Source organism: Caretta caretta, chromosome 1, assembly GCF_965140235.1.
Source record: "Caretta caretta isolate rCarCar2 chromosome 1, rCarCar1.hap1, whole genome shotgun sequence".
NCBI lineage: Eukaryota > Metazoa > Chordata > Testudines > Cheloniidae > Caretta > Caretta caretta.
Window position 1 is genome coordinate 9,347,530 of NC_134206.1, and position 17,404 is coordinate 9,364,933.

At 52.9% G+C, this 17,404-nt stretch overlaps 1 protein-coding gene across 9 annotated transcripts in view; it reads left to right on the forward strand.

Annotated features, from left to right (window-relative positions):
• ARAP1 (ArfGAP with RhoGAP domain, ankyrin repeat and PH domain 1) overlaps window positions 1–17,404 on the forward strand; it is a 227,884-nt gene that overhangs the window by 99,331 nt on the left and 111,149 nt on the right. For 7 of the 9 annotated variants that reach the window (XM_075125781.1, XM_048838572.2, XM_048838582.2 and 4 more), the window contains exon 2: window positions 1,253–2,059. In XM_075125781.1, the coding sequence (XP_074981882.1) occupies window positions 1,323–2,059 (737 nt within the window). In that variant the 5' untranslated portion in view covers window positions 1,253–1,322. Of the gene's footprint in view, window positions 1–1,252; window positions 2,060–9,609; window positions 9,935–17,404 lie in introns of those variants that run through there. The other 2 variants (XM_048838642.2, XM_048838650.2) reach the window with 1 other exon arrangement.

Consider the following 17,404-nt stretch of genomic DNA (forward strand, 5'->3'; position numbering starts at 1 on the left):
GTGCTCACTCGTGTGCTGGGAGCAGTTTACATGCCAGAGGCTGGGCGTGACCAGCCCAGGAGTGGGGGTTCTCACAGCAGAGCAGGGCAAGGCTGGCTCCCAGAGTTGAGGATTGGAGTGACCTAGCAGATCACACCGGTCCACATAACACCAGGGGAACGTGTCAGAGCGTTTTCACTACAGTGTTGCTTCTGACGCTGTAACAGCTCTGTGGTCAGCTGAGGTTTTGGCATTGCGAGCAAGGAGCCAGAGTTAAAGGAGCGTTTCTCAGTCGGAGAAGCGTTGGGCCTCGTGAGGACACTGGCTTGACTTTCTGGGCGTCAGAGGCGCTCGCAACATTGCACCAGTTCCTGCTCTGTTGGTTTCCATCCAGCCACCCCTCTGCTGCTGCTGAATGGGATGTCCCCTTGTCTCCATGTACGCAGGGCGGTTGATGTCTGTTGTGTTTGTGCCGGTCCCCAATGTGCCATATTTACCCCCTCCTGCCTCTTTCGTGTGTGCTCCTGATAGGAATATTAGGAGTTAGAGACGGAAGAGCCAGACTGGGGCAGGTGGCCCAGCCAGCGTAGGAGTGTTCCTTGCAGTCTCTTCCCAACTGCATCACCAGTCCAGCTTTTAATATCCGTATATCTCCCGCCACTTCCCTTTGGAGAGGCTATTTCAGTCGAACACACTTGGCTCTCAGGGGTGATTTTTGCTGATACTTAGTCCAAGGTGGGAGCTTCCTCGTTTCCCGATCTGCTCTGTGGGTTCGTAGGTGACGTTCATGTTGGCTTGGGTTTTCTGGGGAAATTAATCGGCGTTGGATGTGGTTGACTTTGGGGCAAACCGCTAGATTTGTTTGGCTGTCTGAAGTGAGGCTCCTAAAGCTGCAAGTAGGGACCCAAACGAGTGGCTTGATTTTCTCAGCGGTGCTGACAGTCCACTGCTCCTGTTGACTTCTGTGGCATTCATGGGGGCTAAAGTGCTTGGATGCTGTGCTGATGAGGGCAATATAAGAACCTGGATAGAATAGAACAGCCTGGTCTGAAAATCAGCCCACTTCGATCTAGACAGTATCATGAAAATATTGGTCTTAGCGTCTCCGGGGCTCAGTTTTCCCCTCTGTAAAATGGGGTAACAATCTCATGGGATTTCAGTGGGATGCTTTGTGGAACAGCCAAAGGAAGAGAGGCAAGACTGGGCCTCTGTCCCCTCCCTATTTGATGCTCTGATGCCTGCACATTCTAACGAGCTCTTTGTTTCCTTCTAGGTGCGGACGCCATTTTGAAGCTCACCACGTGGTGGAGAAATGAACTGAGGTGGAGCTCCCCCGTCCCACGATGGAGGAAGGGGCGTCCTTGCTTGTGGCTGAATGGCTCAGCGCCCTTCACCTGGACCAGTACCTGGAGAGCTTTGAGAAGAATGACCTCTGGAAGGTGTCGGACTGCAGGAACCTGACGGATGAGGCGCTGACTCAGATCGGGATCTTGCTGCCAGGCCATCGCAAGCGCATCCTCTTTGGCCTCCAGAAGGCCTTCATGGAGGCTCCACCAGGCACGGAGGGGCCTGTGGTGGCAGCAAGGAGGCCAGTCCCCAAGAAACGCAACATTTTCCGGGTCAGCGCAGATGCCGTGACCGCCCGGGCAGAGCCGGAGCTCAAAGGTGACTCGCCCACGCCAGCCAGCAGAAAGTCTCCTCTTCTCACGGAGATGGGGAACCCTGCCGGCCTCAGCCAGGTGCCCCCACCCATCCCCCCGAGACTGGGGTGTCGCCCTCCCATCAAGTTCTCCTCAGCATCGCCTCCTGTCTCTGCTGAACTGTCCCCTGCTGTCCCCTGTCGCTCCGAACTGCCCTCCTTCGCTGACTTTGCCCCTCCGCTGCCTGCTCCGCTGCCAGCCAGAGACAAGCTCTCTCTGGGGCTAGCGGTCCCTGAAGGGAAGGGGAAACCACCGCTGCCCCCTTTGCCAGTGAAACGCCACCAGCTGGAGACTAAGCCCCACTCCCTCAAGGTGCCCCCCCTGCCAAGCCGACCGCCCTTGCTGCCGCCAAGGGCTTTGTCCCAGAGGACGGCCACCAGGTAAGGCTAATGGGGGAACTGGAAGTCCAGTGACTGTGGAATCGGATGCAGGCCAGGGGTGGGATAGGTGCCTTCACTGAGGGCCACTTCACCCGGCTCTCCTCAGGTCTCCCGAGCTAAGCCAGGTTAGGCTGGGTCCGTGCTTGGGTGAGGGACCTCCAAGGAAGCCCAGGGGTGCTGGAACCGATGCTGACCCCGTGCGGAGCTCAGTGCGCTTCTCACCAGTCTGTTGGATGAGCTGTGAATCCCAGGCCTGGGTCACCGGGGGCAGCCGTGGGCGTGAAGTCCAGGAAGGGTCTGAGGAAGATCCTGAGCTATGTAGATGTGTCTGCGCTTCCCAGACCTGTTTTCATATAGACGGTGCTTAGAGCCATCGACCCAAATCTTTGTGTGTCCCCTGGAAAATGACCATAGTGCTCATACTGGATGTCGCTCAGCTCAGCGACCTTTTCCACCTTGTGGCTCTGGCCGAGGGACTCCCATCTGGAAGGGTGGGCAGGACGCTGGGCGCCCCGAAACAGACAGTGGAGGGGAGAGGGAGCTCAATCGCTGGGTGTAGACAGAAAGGGGGGTTTCCTGGGACAGGGCTGGGATGGGGGCTTTCTTTCCATAACTGCAGCCCGAAGCCTTTGCCTAGCGGTGGTCACCGATGTCCCCACGGGGAGCCCATGGAAGCCCCCAGATCGGCGTGAATTACTGCTGGGCGTGCAGTCCTGCTGGCATTTGCCCCATCACACAGCACTGGTCAGCTGTGGTGCTCTGAGCTGGTGCTGGGGAATGTCACTCTGTAGCAGGCTACCGACTACAGAGAAGAGACTTGGATCCCCTGAGGGGAAGGGGCGTGTATGTTGAGTATCAGAGAAATCACTGATCTCCCTCAGGAGTGGCCCTGTCCATTTTGCTGAACACTGGCAGCTGAGCAAAAATAAACCAACCACATCCGGCCAATCAGCAAAGCAAAATAATAATAAAAAAAAAAACAGCCGGCCAATCAGAGTGGCCAGTTACTTTTGCTCCAATCAGAATGGAGAAAAAAAAATTAAAAAGCCAAGTGGCACAGCAGTGTGGCAGCACCCTTGGAAGTTGGGCCCAGGATGACTGCCCTGCTCGCCCGCCTGCCCGTCCGCAGCTGGCCCTGGTTTCTCATTTGGATGGGTGGCACTGTGTGGTGTTGATTTCGATTCCCACTAACAGGGTGCGTTTTCTTCTCTCTATAAGCGTTATAAACTTTTACAGGTCTAGTGGTTAGAGCAGGAGACTAGGACTTCTCTGGGTTTGGTGCCCAGGTCTGCACCTGACTCAGCTGTGGGTACTTGGGCAAGGGCCACGTTTTGCAGAAGCGGTCACAGATTTTTGTGTGCCTAGCTTCAGGGACCTCCCCCATGCCTGCTGTTCAGAGGTCCAAGTGCCCAGCCCCGCTGCCAATCAGTCCCCAGGGGGTCCCAACTTGGGCACCCCAAATTAGAGGCCACTCTTGAAAGTTTGGGCAATAATTTTTGTGTCCAAATTCCTCACCTCCACACTGGGGATAATAATCCTTCCCCACCACCCGGAGGGAATGCCAAGGACGTGGCTTCGTATTATTTATTTGTATCATCCTCATACTTGCAGCCCCAGTCACGGGCCAGGACCCAGTTGTGCTTGGCGCTGCACAAACACAGAACGAACAGATGGTAGCTGCCCCAGAGAGCTTCCAAGCAAAGTACAAGACCAGAGACAACAGACGGGTGCACAAGGAGACAGTGCTGGTCAGCGTGACAGGCTGTGGTCTCCGTGCACACAGATGTGAGGCACTATATAAATCTCAAAGCATGGTCATTGGTAGTGGTTTAGTAGACAGAGACGTGGCCTAGTGATCTGTACACAGGACCTGAGAGGAGGGACTCCGGAGGTATAATCGTTCTAGAAACATGTACAGCTCCTATGACAGGAGCATCTGGGGCTGTTCTGACACTGGCTCCCGACTCCCTAGTGGAGGAGGACTGTGCAGTCCTTTGAACATGAACCAGCACTGAACATTGTCTTGTTAGAGTGACTGTTCCCAGGTTCGCTCCTTCCGGGGAGATTTCCTGGGGTTTTCAGGAAGTGGCTCACGGGGGAAGAGATATTGCAGCCATGGCTGCTGCCCTGGGATAGAGTGATTGTCGCTGCCTAGCTCAGCCGTATGCATCTGACATGATACAGGCATAAAGGTCTTGTCTGTTTTATTTGGTGTAATGCTGCTCTCTAGTGCTGAATTCGTGCAACCGACGCCTCCGATTTGGGGCATGAAAATGACATGCTAGAACAGTTGAAAGAAAAGGAGTACTTGTGGCACCTTAGAGACTAACCAATTTATTTGAGCATAAGCTTTCGTGAGCTACAGCTCACTTCATCGGGTGCTGTAGCTCACGAAAGCTTATGCTCAAATAAATTGGTTAGTCTCTAAGGTGCCACAAGTACTCCTGTTCTTTTTGCGAATACAGACTAACACGGCTGTTACTCTAGAACAGTTGAGTGTTCTGCAAACATTTTTGGAGGATAGTTTTATATCTTGTAGAGAATTGAAAGTAAATGCAAAGGGGAACTGCCAGCAAAATCAAGCTGATCCTTCCAGCAAGAGGAGCTGTCTGTAACCACTGACCTGCCTGAGAGGCGCTCAACTTTTCCCTATAAGTCAGCCGCAGAGAGGCATTCCGTATCTATCTAGGTAGCTGTATGGTCCACATCACCATAGCATGCGAGCGCTGAACAATCAGTCATTGCTAGATTTTACACTCACAAGTACTGCCTCTGTGGGGAATTGAGGCACAGGGCAGATTAAGTGATTTGCCTGAAGTCTCTCTCTCTCTCTCACACACACACACATGCTTAGCACCAGTTCTTTGGTATCATTGATCCATGTTTTACTCTTACTTCTAGTGTAAACGTAAGGGAGTCCTGAAAATTTTGGACTTCAAATAAGAGGGCATCAACCCGAAAACGCTGAGAAGCACTGCTCTGGATCATGTTTCCTCACCATCAGCTCGTGTCTCAGTGCCTCTGTGAAATTAGCCATAAACAACGGTGAAACTGGCTGTGATCCCACTGACACAAACGCGCAAAGCAGCTCCCAGAGTACCGATAGTGACAAGCACATAGGATGTGTAAGATTCCCTCCTTCACTGTGAAATGTCACAGTGTGTACTTACTGAGCAAGGGTCTCTGGTCTGTGTTATGCAGAGAAACTCTTTTTAAAAAGTTAATATATTAGTAGGAAACGAAAAAAAATTGTCAACTAAAACCCGACAGAGCAGAGAGGTTTGTGGGGCAACACCTGGGGGGTTGAGAAGGCGAGGAGAAAATGATTGAGAACCTTCAGGACGGCCCTGTCGTGACTGTGCGAATGGTGACGGTGAGCAAAGAATTAAACAAGATATATTAATAATTCTTATGTGCATAGTCCTTGTTCGGTTCCGTCTGTCTAGCTACCTTCACGCCCGCCCGCCTGCCTATTTGTCACTGTAATATTGGAGTGCCTGCCACATCAATAGAGACGTCCTTGGCGGACTCTGTGAAGTCTCTGGCTCTTCTCTCTGTTCGGGGTCAAGACTCTGGCTGGGGTTTTTGTTTTGATTTTTTTCATATGCTGCATGGGTGTGAGGCAGGATTTCTTCTGTATCTATCTTGCAGGTTCCTCTTAGTTCTTCTTCGAGTGCTTGTTCATGGCCATTCCAATCAGGTGTGTGCACGCCGCATGCATAGCAGGAAGATTTTTCCCCTAGCAGCATCCGGAGGGTCGGCCTAGGCGCCCCTCTGGAGTTGTGCCTTCATGGTGTGCAATATAGGGCCCTGCCGACCCGCCATCCCCTTGGTTCCTTTTTACCTCCTGTGACGGCTAGCTGGAACTTCCCTCGCTCTTGCTTCTGCAAGCGCCTTTAGCAGTGTGCTGTTGTGTTTTGTATATAGTTCATAGTTTTTGTCTTAAGTTCATAGTAGTAGTAGACTAAGTTTTTACTGTGGGGGTTACTCCCCCCCCCCCCGCCGCCGGGGCATGCCTCGGCTGCTGGGGTTCAAACCGTGTGAAGTCTGCGGAAAGTTGATGCCAAAAAGTGACCCGCACACTTCTAGTTTGTAGTGCCTTGGTGAGAGTCACAAGGACAAGTGCCACGTTTGTAAAGGGTTTTGGCTAAGGACCCGTAAGGATCGCTTGCAGAGACTCAGGCTTATCCTCATGGAGGCAGCCCGCCGCCTGCAATCTGACCCCGGGCCGGCGGAGGCCGTGCTGAGTCCCTCCTCCTCCGTGTGCAGCGCACTGACGCTGACGGCGTGCAAGGCGGCTCCTATAACGGAGACTAAGGACTCCCGGCACCGACATGGCACCGAACATAAGACTTCTGGTAGGCGCCGTTCTGTATCCCCGGTGCTCCAGAAGAAAAAGAGCCCAGAGAGGGGGCGCTCTCCCCCTCCTGTGCCTCAAGAGACAGCGGCAGCCTCCTTCGGGCCCGGCAGCTCCCAGGGGCTCGTCAACTCCTGCCCCGCAAGGGGTCCAGTCGAGTCTGGTCCACTACTGTTCTACGGACCATCATGGCCGGGACATTCAACTCCCCTCCACTCCGGAGACATGTGAGGCGGTGCAGGACCGTAGTCACCTGATGGCTCCGCCTTCTCCAAGAAGGGACGAGGCACCGGTGTTAGCCAGGCTGCCTAGTCCATCTAGGGGCTAGCCGGCGATGATGTCACGCTGCTCCCCATCTCTGGCACTGGCCACCCACAGGGGGGGAACCGCATCGGTCCCCAGAGGCTCGGCACTGCTCTTCGGCACCACTGAGTACCGCTCCTCCGGGGTCTTCTTTTTCAGAGTCTGAGGCGGAGTCCTGTCATTCGGATAGGTCCAGCAGCAGGCGTCTAGATCTAGGCGACACTACCAGCCTCCTCCGGCGCTGTGGCCACCTCAATGGCAACCACCAGCTCAACAAATAGACCCTGTTTGCCACGTAACGTAACAGGAAGTGTCAGCAGTCCTGCTCCTTCCTGAGTCACAGCCCGGGCTCCATTGTGGATGCGTTCCTCCTCCCAGGGGGAGGGCGTCTCCTAAACGCGTTCCTGCCCGTCCCTTTCGTTCACAAGGTGCTCCTCAAGATCCGCAGGGACCAAGCTCTGTGATATGGATAGCTCCAGTCTGGCCCTTCCAGCACTGGTACACATCACTCCTGGAAATGTCCGTGGAAACCCCGGTCACCCTGCTACTCTTCCCGGACCCAATAACCCAGCAACATGGCCGCCTCCAACATCCGAATCTTGAGTCGCTCCACCTCGCGGCATGGAAGCTCCATGGCTGAACCCAGTGGAGCTCTCTTGCTCTGATCAAGTCAGACAAGTTCTCGTCGGCAGCAGGAAACCCTCTACGAGAGCTACCTATCTTGCCAAGTGTAAGAAATTTTCAGTCTGGTCGGCTCAGCATCACTCATTCCTGACGCTCGCCTCTGTGCCACGAATACTGTACTATCTTCTCCACTAAATAATGGAAAAGGGCCCATATTTGGCAGGCTCCAGCGTACAGGAGAAGGCGGTTATCCAAGGGAACATGAATAGTTCAGGGTTTCAGTAAAGGGAATTTCACTGGCAAATGCTGAGCACTGAGTTGGGAGAGATCTAAATTCGGGTCTTGTTCTGGGGGGTTTCTCTGGAGAGCACAGGTTCTTCTATAAACAGAGTAAACCCAACAGCGACGGCAGCAACATGATGATGAAAAGCCTGATCCTGCGAGGTGCTGGGGCCCTGCTGAAGTCCGTGGCCATTGAGGGTGCTCAGCATCTCACAGGATGAGGCCCCAGGATAGCTTTAACAGTTAGGTAGGGCTTTTTCTCTGAGGTGCTTCGCAAACGTCAGTTAATTCTCATCATGCCCCGGAGGCGGGTATGCCACGTCTGTGTGTTTTGGGGACTGTTTTCCCCCCTTTGTTGCCTTTGCAAATAGCATGTGTATGTGTGATATTGAATTCACACAGGTACTGAGACAGAACTGGCCATAGCTTAGACATCGAAGGGCTCAGTCCTCACTCCAGCGACTACACATGCTTCCAAAACTGATGTAATACAGCAGTGACCAAGCCCCTGGATACATCTCCAAATAATGGGAGGGTCCGGAAGCCTCTGGGCCCTGATCTTCCTGCAGGGGCTGAGTGCATTTTGGTGATCTGGTTGTTACTTTTTCCAGTTACCCTATTTCCTATTTCAGAGGAGCAGCCGTGTTAGTCTGTATCCGCAAAAAGAAAAGGAGGACTTGTGGCACCTTAGAGACGAACCAATTTATTTGAGCCTAGGCTTTCGTGAGCTACAACTCACGTCTCACGAAAGCTTATGCTCAAATAAATTGGTTCGTCTCTAAGGTGCCACAAGTCCTCCTTTTCTTTTTGCCTATTTCCTACTGTAGCCAGTGATATTAATGTGATTCACATGCCCAGCCCTGTGCCCCAAACACACAGAGAGTCAGAGGGCTCGAGTCTCTTCTGCCCTTGCCCCGTTCGTTGTTGTGCAAGTTGGACCGAGCTTGATCCTTTTTTGCAGAGGTGTAAATGACTGCCCAGGATAGCAAGGGAGTGGAGAGTGTGACATCCCAGTAGATGGGGCTGTTCCCTTGATGTCACTAACGAGGTGATGCCCCAGAATGGTGGTGTGCAGCTGGAGGGTCCATCTCTTGGAGGAGAGGTGGAATCGAAGGGCTGGCTCACATGTGGTTATTAAAGAGCCTGCGGAACACTGAACGGCAGCAAGGAACTCCGTCGTAGTGTCCTGCAAAAATCCCTAATCGGGTAGCTACATTCTGCCTACATCAGCTCCCCCTGTGGCTGCGATGGACAAGCTATTCTTCTTCACTTCCTGTCCTAAACCGTTTGTAGTGGGCTTGCGTGGTACCAAATAAAGGGCATGAAAATTCCACCCAGCCCCTCATCTGTAGGACACGTTCTCTGGGCGGCAGGGGACCCAAATGACTGAATTCTGCAGAATCTACGGTTTCGTTTATGACCAAAAAGGAAGTTTCGAACCCTCAGGCTCGCAGGGACAGCTAAGGACTGTTCTAAATAGGAATGGTTGCGCTCTTGTCTTTCAGCACCTGCTGGCAAACCACTCCGCTGCTGTTCATAGATATCCCAAGCTATGAATGAAACTAACCAGCCTCTCCCTGCTGCTTTTCACCCACAGCAGTGAAAGTAGCAGGAATCATGCCGGTCTTATAGCATCCCAGGCAGGGCGGGAGGACAACCCCTGCCCTTTGAGTTATCCACAAGTAGCGAATCTGGGGGATATAGTTACTCCGTTAATCACTACCTCTGGATTTCCCGGTGCCCCTTGTATCTGTCCTTCAGCTTGGCCTGGGACTGGCTGTGTTCGTGTGTCATTGTACAGTGCTGAATAAATAAATACCGATAAGATAGATGGCCCTTTAAATTCAGGGAGTGTGAGGGGGAGCTAGTAATATAAATCTTGGTCTGTTGTGCTTCTTGGCAGCCATGGTAACCTCCCTTTATGCTGTGTGGTTGGTGGTGAGCAGCCGGCAGCGCAAGGTCTGGGAGGTGTCACTTTTTGGGGGTGAGAGGAGGAAGTATTAGCCCCAGTGAATTCTGGGTGGCGTTTTTTTTTTCTTCTTGCTTTGGTGGGCCTGCTCTTTCAGGAAGTATTGTGCAGCTCAGAGAGAAGGTCAGCCCAGAGAAAGAGAGCGAGGCTGTGGGGTGTGTGTGTATGTGCTGGAGGACTTTCTGGACAGCCAGTGCCTTGTGTGAAGTTTGCAGAGGGAGTGCGAGGGGGGGCAGGTTTCTTGCAGAGTCTCCAGATGGAAGTATAAAAGCACATTGTGCTGTGTTTTCCCGGCTGTATCCCAGAGACAGGGATGAGAATCTCACCGCTGCCTTCCCAGGTGAGGACTGAGGTTTGAATTTTGGATGATGAAATGCAGGGTTTGTAAAATTAGCAGCTGAGAGACCGGCTGGTGGGGGTGGGGGAGGTGCATTCTGCATTTCAACAAGCTTTCTTTCCATTTCCTTATCCACACAGTAATTTCTCTCTCTCTTTCTGTCTCACTTTCTCATCATCTCTCTGCCAGTGGGTTGTTTTGCTGATCTTATCTACAGCTATTTTAAATCCTTAGTGGATGAATAATAGCAAAAGTGTTGGGGAAAAGTATCTGTGGAAGGATTAAACTGCATAAGAACCTCCAAAGAGCCGTACTGGGTCAGACCAGTGGTCCATCTAGCCCAGTATCCTGTCTCTGACGGTGGGCCGTGCTAGATGCTTCAGAGGGAATGAACAGAACAGGGCGATTTTCGAGTGATCCATCTCCTGTCGTTCAGTCCCATCTTCTGGCATGCAGAGCCCGGGGTTGCGTCCCTGACCATCTTAGCTAATAGTCATTGATGGACCAATCCTCTATGAATTTATCTAATTCCATTTTGAACCCACTTATGCTTTTGGTGACGATACTACATTCTACTACAATGTACTGGTTAGAATTTGACCCCAACAACGTCACTTTGAAGCAACTGGTCACTATCAGAGACAGGAGACTGGGCTAGAGGGACCACGGGTCTGGTCCTGTAAGGCTGCTGCCTCCTGGGGAAATGATAGATTACCGATTGCTTTTAGGTCGCTCTGAGATCAGGCATGTTCATTCCTCGTTGAGGTTGTGTCCATATGCTAGACACCATGGTGTCTTTGCTCATGGCTGGGGACAGAAAGAGTGGAATTGCTAGGCAGAACTCCTCTGGGTATGTCTTACCATCCTCTAAAGGAATTGGGTAACTTCAGAGGATCCCATCTGTGGAAAGGAATTGATTAAATTCCACAAGTCATTGGTTTCCATGTGTCTCGCCACCCAAATCACGTTAGACAGCAACAGGGCCTGGTTCTGAGCTGCCATTCGGATCTGTCACTGGCCAGAGAGACCCTCGGCAGGGGGACCGGCAGCACCCATCCCATTGCTCTGGGCTTCCTTTGCTGCAGATGTATGGTTGTTTTAAGACAGAAGTTCTCAAACTGTCAGACAGGACCCCAAAGTGGCTTAGACTTACTGGGACCTGGGGCTGAAGCCCGAGTCCCACTGCCCAGGGCCGAAGCCAAGCCCGAGGGCTTCAGCCCTGAGTGGCGGGGCTCGGGTTACAGGCCCCTTGCCTGGGGCTGAAGCCCTTGCACTTTGCCCCCCCCCACCCGGAGCGGTGGGGCTCGGGCTTTGGCCCTCCTGTGGTCGTGTAATAATTTTTGTTGTCAGAAAGGGGTCGCGGTGCCGGGAAGTGTGAGAACCTGTTTTAAGAACAAGCACAGTGTTTCTGGGTTCTTTCCAAGCCGCCGGGTTAGTCTCCTCATGTCATTATCTTCTCCCCTAGCGCGGCGGGAGGCCCGGGGCTATAAGAAGAGGGTTAACAGGATTCTTGCTCTGAGCAGGGAGGCAGATGTGCGAGAACAAAGGGAGCCCTGTTCTGGGCTGCAGAGCCAGCCAGGCCATGTCTGGGGCCTTTCTGCGCTGGTGCTCTCTCTGCTGCGTTGCCATCGCGCTGCGTTGCTTTCCCGTCCTTGGCTCGATCTGCTTCTTGCAGTCTCTGCTGGAGGTGAGCTGACCTGTGACGTTCTCGGTGGTTTCATCTGGTGGCAAAAAAGGGGGAAGAGGACAACCGTCTGTTCTCCAGGAATTTGCTCAGTTTAAATGACTGCAGCTGCTGATACTGGCTGGTAACATGTGCCAGTGGTGATGGCCGCTCCTGGGCGCTGCGATTGTGAGTGCGTCGGAAATGCTGGTGGATGGGATGATCGCAAAGGGCCAAACCTCCAGCCTGTGCCGAGGGCAGTCTGCTGGGTGGCTCTGTGTCTGCTCCTACCTTGGGGCCCCGCTGCCACCTGTGCAGGGAGCCCCAAGGAGCTGTGCTCTGCCGCCCTGACTGGATGCATTCCTCTACACTTCCCCATGCCCAGTTCCCCCACACCACAGGGGCTGTGTCTGTCTCCAACAGGCTAAATGTGCATTCCATTGTCAAACTGAATGTGGGAAGGCAGCCAGCAGCTACTTCCCTTTATCAGCCCCGTCCTGAGCACAAGACCCTGTGCGTCTCCCCAGAATCAGCTGAGATCACCAACAGCCCAGGCCCGTGGCTGCCAGAATGCTCTAGGCCTTGGTGATGCCAGGAAACACGCAACCATTGCCCCAGGGCTCGGCAGAGGACAGGTTTTCAGTCCTCCCGGCGACAGCGATGGGCTGCCTAGACTTGTCCCTATCAGGGTGGTATTGACCAGCAGGAAGCCGGCTTGTTGTCCTGGATTTGCGTCTGATGATCAATGGAGGGATTTTAATGGTAGCGTGGACAGACACCTGTACTTTAAAAATGCAGTAGCCCAGCCGTAGAGTAACGGCCCAGTCCTGGGCCGGGTTCTGATCTCACACCAGTGGGAAACAGGAATATGTGAGATCAGAATCAGGCCCATTATGTGTTTAGAGCAAGGACTCCTGGGACCTATTCCCAGCTGTATTGCAGACTGATTCAGACCTCAGGCCAGTCGCTTAACCCTTTGTCGCCCTCTTTCCCCCATCTGTAAAATGGGCTTGCTGTTACCTCGCCTTAGTATAGTATCTCCTCACTTAACATCGTCCCAGTTAACGTTGTTTCGTTGTTACGTTGCTGATCAATTAGGGACCATGCTCGTTTAAAGTTGCGCAATGCTCCCTTCTAACGTTTGGCAGCCGCCTGCTTTGTCCCCTGCTTGCAGGAAGAGCAGCCTGGTGGAGCGAGCTGGTGGGGTGTGGTACCAGGGTGGGCCGGCAGCCCCCCTATCAGCTCCCCCCTCCCCTAAGTTCCCTGTGCGGCAGCCGCCCAGCTGTCTACCAATTGCCAGCAGCTCATCTGTCCTGCCCCGCACTGCCATGGAGCTGCTCCCCGAGCCTCCTGCTTGCTGTGCAGAGGCGGGGGAGAGGGGTGCTAATGTCAGGGTGTCCCCCGCCGCCCCCACTCCTTTACCCCATCTCCACAGAGCAGGGTGGATGACAGGGCTCAGGACAGAGGGAGCTTGCAGCCAGCCGCTACTGTCTCAACTTGCTGATCTACTTAAAAAGACAGGTTTCAGAGTAGCTGCCGTGTTACTCTGTATTCGCAAAAAGAAAAGGAGTACAAGTGGATGAAGTGAGCTGTAGCTCTCGAAAGCTTATGCTCAGATAAATTTGTTTGTCTCTAAGGTGCCACAAGTCCTCCTTTTTTAAAAAAGACAATGTATTTAGAGTGGGGTCAGTGTACTTAAAGGGGCAATGCGTCTCTCACACACACACACACACACTCTCTCTCTGCCATGCAGTCGCTCCTCCCTCCATTCCTGCTGCGTTGTAGAGCGTGAGGCTACATTAACATTAACCCTTGAGGGCTCAGCCGAGGGCTAGTTCATCATTTAGCAGCAAGGCATTCCCTGGGAAATATCCCACCCTCTGACTCCACCACCTCTACCAAGCTTCACCATCATCATTGCTGTGTACCAGTAATAAATTGTTTGTTTAAAACTTACACTGTGTGTGTGTGTGTGTGTGTGTGTGTGTGTGTGTGTGTGTGTATAAAATATAGTCTTTTGTCTGGCGAAAAAAATTTCCCTGGAACCTAATCCCCCCATGTACATTAATTCTTATGGGGAAATTGGATTCACTTAACATCATTTTGCTTAAAGTAGCATTTTTCGGGAGCACAACATTAAGCGAGGAGTTACTGTGTAGCGCCTTTGCAGTTAGGAATGAATTAACATCTCGAGAGGCAGGTGATTATTGTTACGCCCTTCGTACAGCTGGGGAAGCAGAGAGGAGAGGACTTGCCCAAGATCAGACGGGGAGCTTGAGGAAGAGCCACAGACAGGACATAGGTTTCTCAGCCCACTGCAGCCAGTGTCTTTCTAATGTTTCTGATGGGAGGGAGAAGGTGGTTGTAGGAGACTTAATGAATCTGATGTTTGTGAAGTGCCTTGGAAGGAAGATGCTGTAGAAACACAAAGGGGCATTTATTATTAATAGGCGCTGGGCAGGGGCTGAGCTCCCATAGGGCCGGCTGTCTTGGACCCTGCCTCATTGTGTGTCTCTGGTCTCCTGGGGCTACATGCAGGGATGGCGATTTGTATGGGCCCCTGGTGCCCGGGCTCCAGCAAATTCAGGGCCCCAGGGGCCCAGTTCCACTAATGTTAAGGGCCAGGTCTCTCTGCTGGCCCCGCCTGCTGCCCCCATGTGTCTCCCCCGAGCATCCCCTGGCCCCGCGTGCCTCCCCTGAGCGTCCTTACCTCACCTGCGCCCTGGCAGTGGGCGGCTGCTCTGTGCTGCTAAGGGAGTGGTGCCGGTGGCAGGCTGACTGCTGAGCCGGAGGAGGGGAGGAGGCGTAGCGGCACGACAGCCCCCCTCCCCCCCCCCGGCAGGCGACTCTGAGGGGGCTTATCCTGTCTGGACCTCCTGAGCAGCAGCCTGGGGCTTGGGTGAGTGTCATACCAGGGGGGAGAGGGAGGAGAGTGGGGGCTCCTCCCCCGGAGCTCACTGCTGCCAGCGGGGAGAGGGCTGTGGGGAGTCCTCCTCTCTAGCCCCAGCCCCGCAGCTGCCTGCCGCCTGCACCCCCAGCCAGAGCCCTCACCCTGCCCCCACCCCCGACCCCAGCCCTCTGCCCCAGCCCTGAGCCTGCACCGTGAACCCCTTATCCCCAGCCCCATTCTTTGCTTAGGAGTTGTCATTTCTTTCCTTTGTTTTTATATGTGGTTCTTAGGGGTGCATTGCTGTGGGTGCTAGACTGTCTGACTTGCAGGCTTTGTCTGCACACGGTTATTTTACACCAACATAGATGCATCTGTGCACGCTCCTAGTGTAGACAATCCATGCTCAGTTAACCATGACTTGTGCTGGTATAGTTTATCTCAGTGTGAAACCCCAGTGTGGACAAGCCCTTAATAAGGTGACCACTCCACTTTATCTAAAAAATTAGTTTTATAAAAACAAACCCTTAAGACCCACAGAAAAATGTTCCCTCTGTTATTCTTTTAAATTCGATTGAAAACACTGGTTTTACAGGAAGGACAAATTTCCATCAAGTGTTCGCAACCTGAATGTTACCGCACTGAGAACTTGGAAGCACCTTAATGGATTTTCATTGTCCAAGATAAGAGATGAGCAGACTGTGAGAGAGTCATAAATAGGTCCAGAAACACCTGTTTACAATATCTGGCTTTCAGCCTGGCCATGTCCCCAGTAACAGAGTTTCGCCTTTACCTCCCTGTGCAAATTAATGCAGATTTACCCTTTTAGATTCCTTTCATCTTGGTTATGAGGCTGAAATATTTGTATAATAGTTAAAAACACAAATCCAGTTAAATTAGCGTACATCCCCAGTCGTAATGCTCTGCACAGCCATGTCAGTAATCCAGTTCTGCCTGTTCTCCAGCCTGGTAGAGGAAAGGAATGTCTTAACCCTCATCCCCAGCCCCAACCCAGAGCTCACACTCCCAGCCAGAGCCCTCACCCGCCCGCACCTCACCCTCTGCCCCAGCTCTGAGCCCCCTCCTGCACTGTGAACTCCTCATCCCCGGCCCCATCCCGCAGCCTGAGCCCCTCCCACACCCCAAACCCCTCATCCCCAGCCCCCCCCCCAGAGCCTTCACCCCCAGCCAGAGCCCTCATCTCCCCACACCCCAACCCACTGCCCCAGCCCTGAGTCCCGTCATGCACTGTGAACCCCTCATCCCCAGCCCCACCCCGCAGCCCTCACCCCTGCACTCCAACCCTCTGCCCCCTCCCACACTCCAAACCCCTCAAGCCCCACCCCATTAATTTTGTGTAATAATAATCAACAATGGAGAAATTCTTAATTACCCAGAGAAAAAGAACAAAAAGGTAATTGATCAAGTGGTGGCCTGAGTTCGACACCCAGCTTGCAAACTGAAGTTATACAAAAGAAAGATGTGCAAATCTAAAAGATAAGAAAAGGAGTTTTCATCAGTCTTGGCTATCAAGATTTACGAGATTGGAGTACAATAGCGAATTGGACAGAGCTTTTTGCTTTTGTGGGTTATTGATCCAAGAGTGCTGGATTGTTTCCGTATTCAAAAGAGTATTAATAACGTTGATATTCTTAGTTAAATAAATTTTTTCTTACAATAGTGATATTGTGCAATATAGGGAAACTGTTAAACGCGTACTGTTTCCAGTCCATTTTTACATTGTTTTAAAAAATATATATCGGCTTACAAGGAAGGTGGGGGGTGCGGAGGGAGGCAGGAAGGGGGGCTTGGACCCGTTCTGGGCACCACCAAAAATTATACTCATGCTTCCATTCTCCTGTCTAACCCCCACCTCTCCGATAGGAGCAGCTTTCCTTTCTCTGTGAAGCAGAAAGTGTCTGGTCTATGGGGTTTTTTGGTTGCAGCATCACCATTAAAACAGCCTCCTGAAGGTCTCGTGAGCTGGCTGCCTGATGGTTTTTTTCACCTTTGCGGTGAGGGTGGGCCAGTAGATCTTGTGTCTGGGCTTGTAAATGTTCATGATGATTTGGCAAGGCTGCGTACAAGGGTAGCTGTGGGGTGATGGTCTCTCTTGGTGCCCCCCCCCGAGAAATTCACTCTGTTTACCCGTAAGAAGATTTGTTTTCCAGCTTGTCAGTGTCTCAGAATCCTGCCTCCTGAGCTCTCAAGCTGGGTAATTTCTGTCTCCTGCCTCACAACCGGGAATAGGCATCCCGTGTTTGGGATTTCACCGCTGCCGACCCAGGAAGAATAGAATCCCGTTTGCTCTCTTGTGTCTCTGCCGGCTCTCCAGAGCGAAGGGGACCGGCCACGCAGTTGTGCCAGTTTAGCCGGCAGACGCGAGTCGGGGGGCTCAGAGGGGACCGATCGATGTAAGAAGGGGCCGTTTCCACAGTCACATCTCTGACAATACCCACACTTTCTAGGCCTGCACTGGTGGTTGCAAATGCTTTGTCCCTGCTCTGTGGTCCCTTGAGAGGAAGTCCATGTGGCTCGCTCCCCAGAGTCCATTGCCCCGCAGGCTGCAGCTGATGAGCTGCAGTCCCTGCTCTGTGTTAGCAGGAGCCAGACTTCTTCACAGCGATTCTGATTGATTTATTGCTTTCCCGCTCTACAAACCCAGCCAGTGGAAAGGAAGTGGTGCTAAGGGTGGTCCGGATCCCGAGCAACTCAGCGTTTGCTCAGTCCTTCCTCGGCCCCAGCTCCCACTTCGCTGACGTAAGGTCGGGGTAAACAGGCTCTAGCCCTGGAAGAAGAGATGACCCTTGGACGGTGCCCCAACGGCCTGGGTGTTTGGGCTGTTTTGGATCAAAGGCGAGGAGCCCCTCCCGGAGAAAGCCTGGCCCCCGGCCTCCTCTTTGTAAGCCAAGGAGGATCCGGC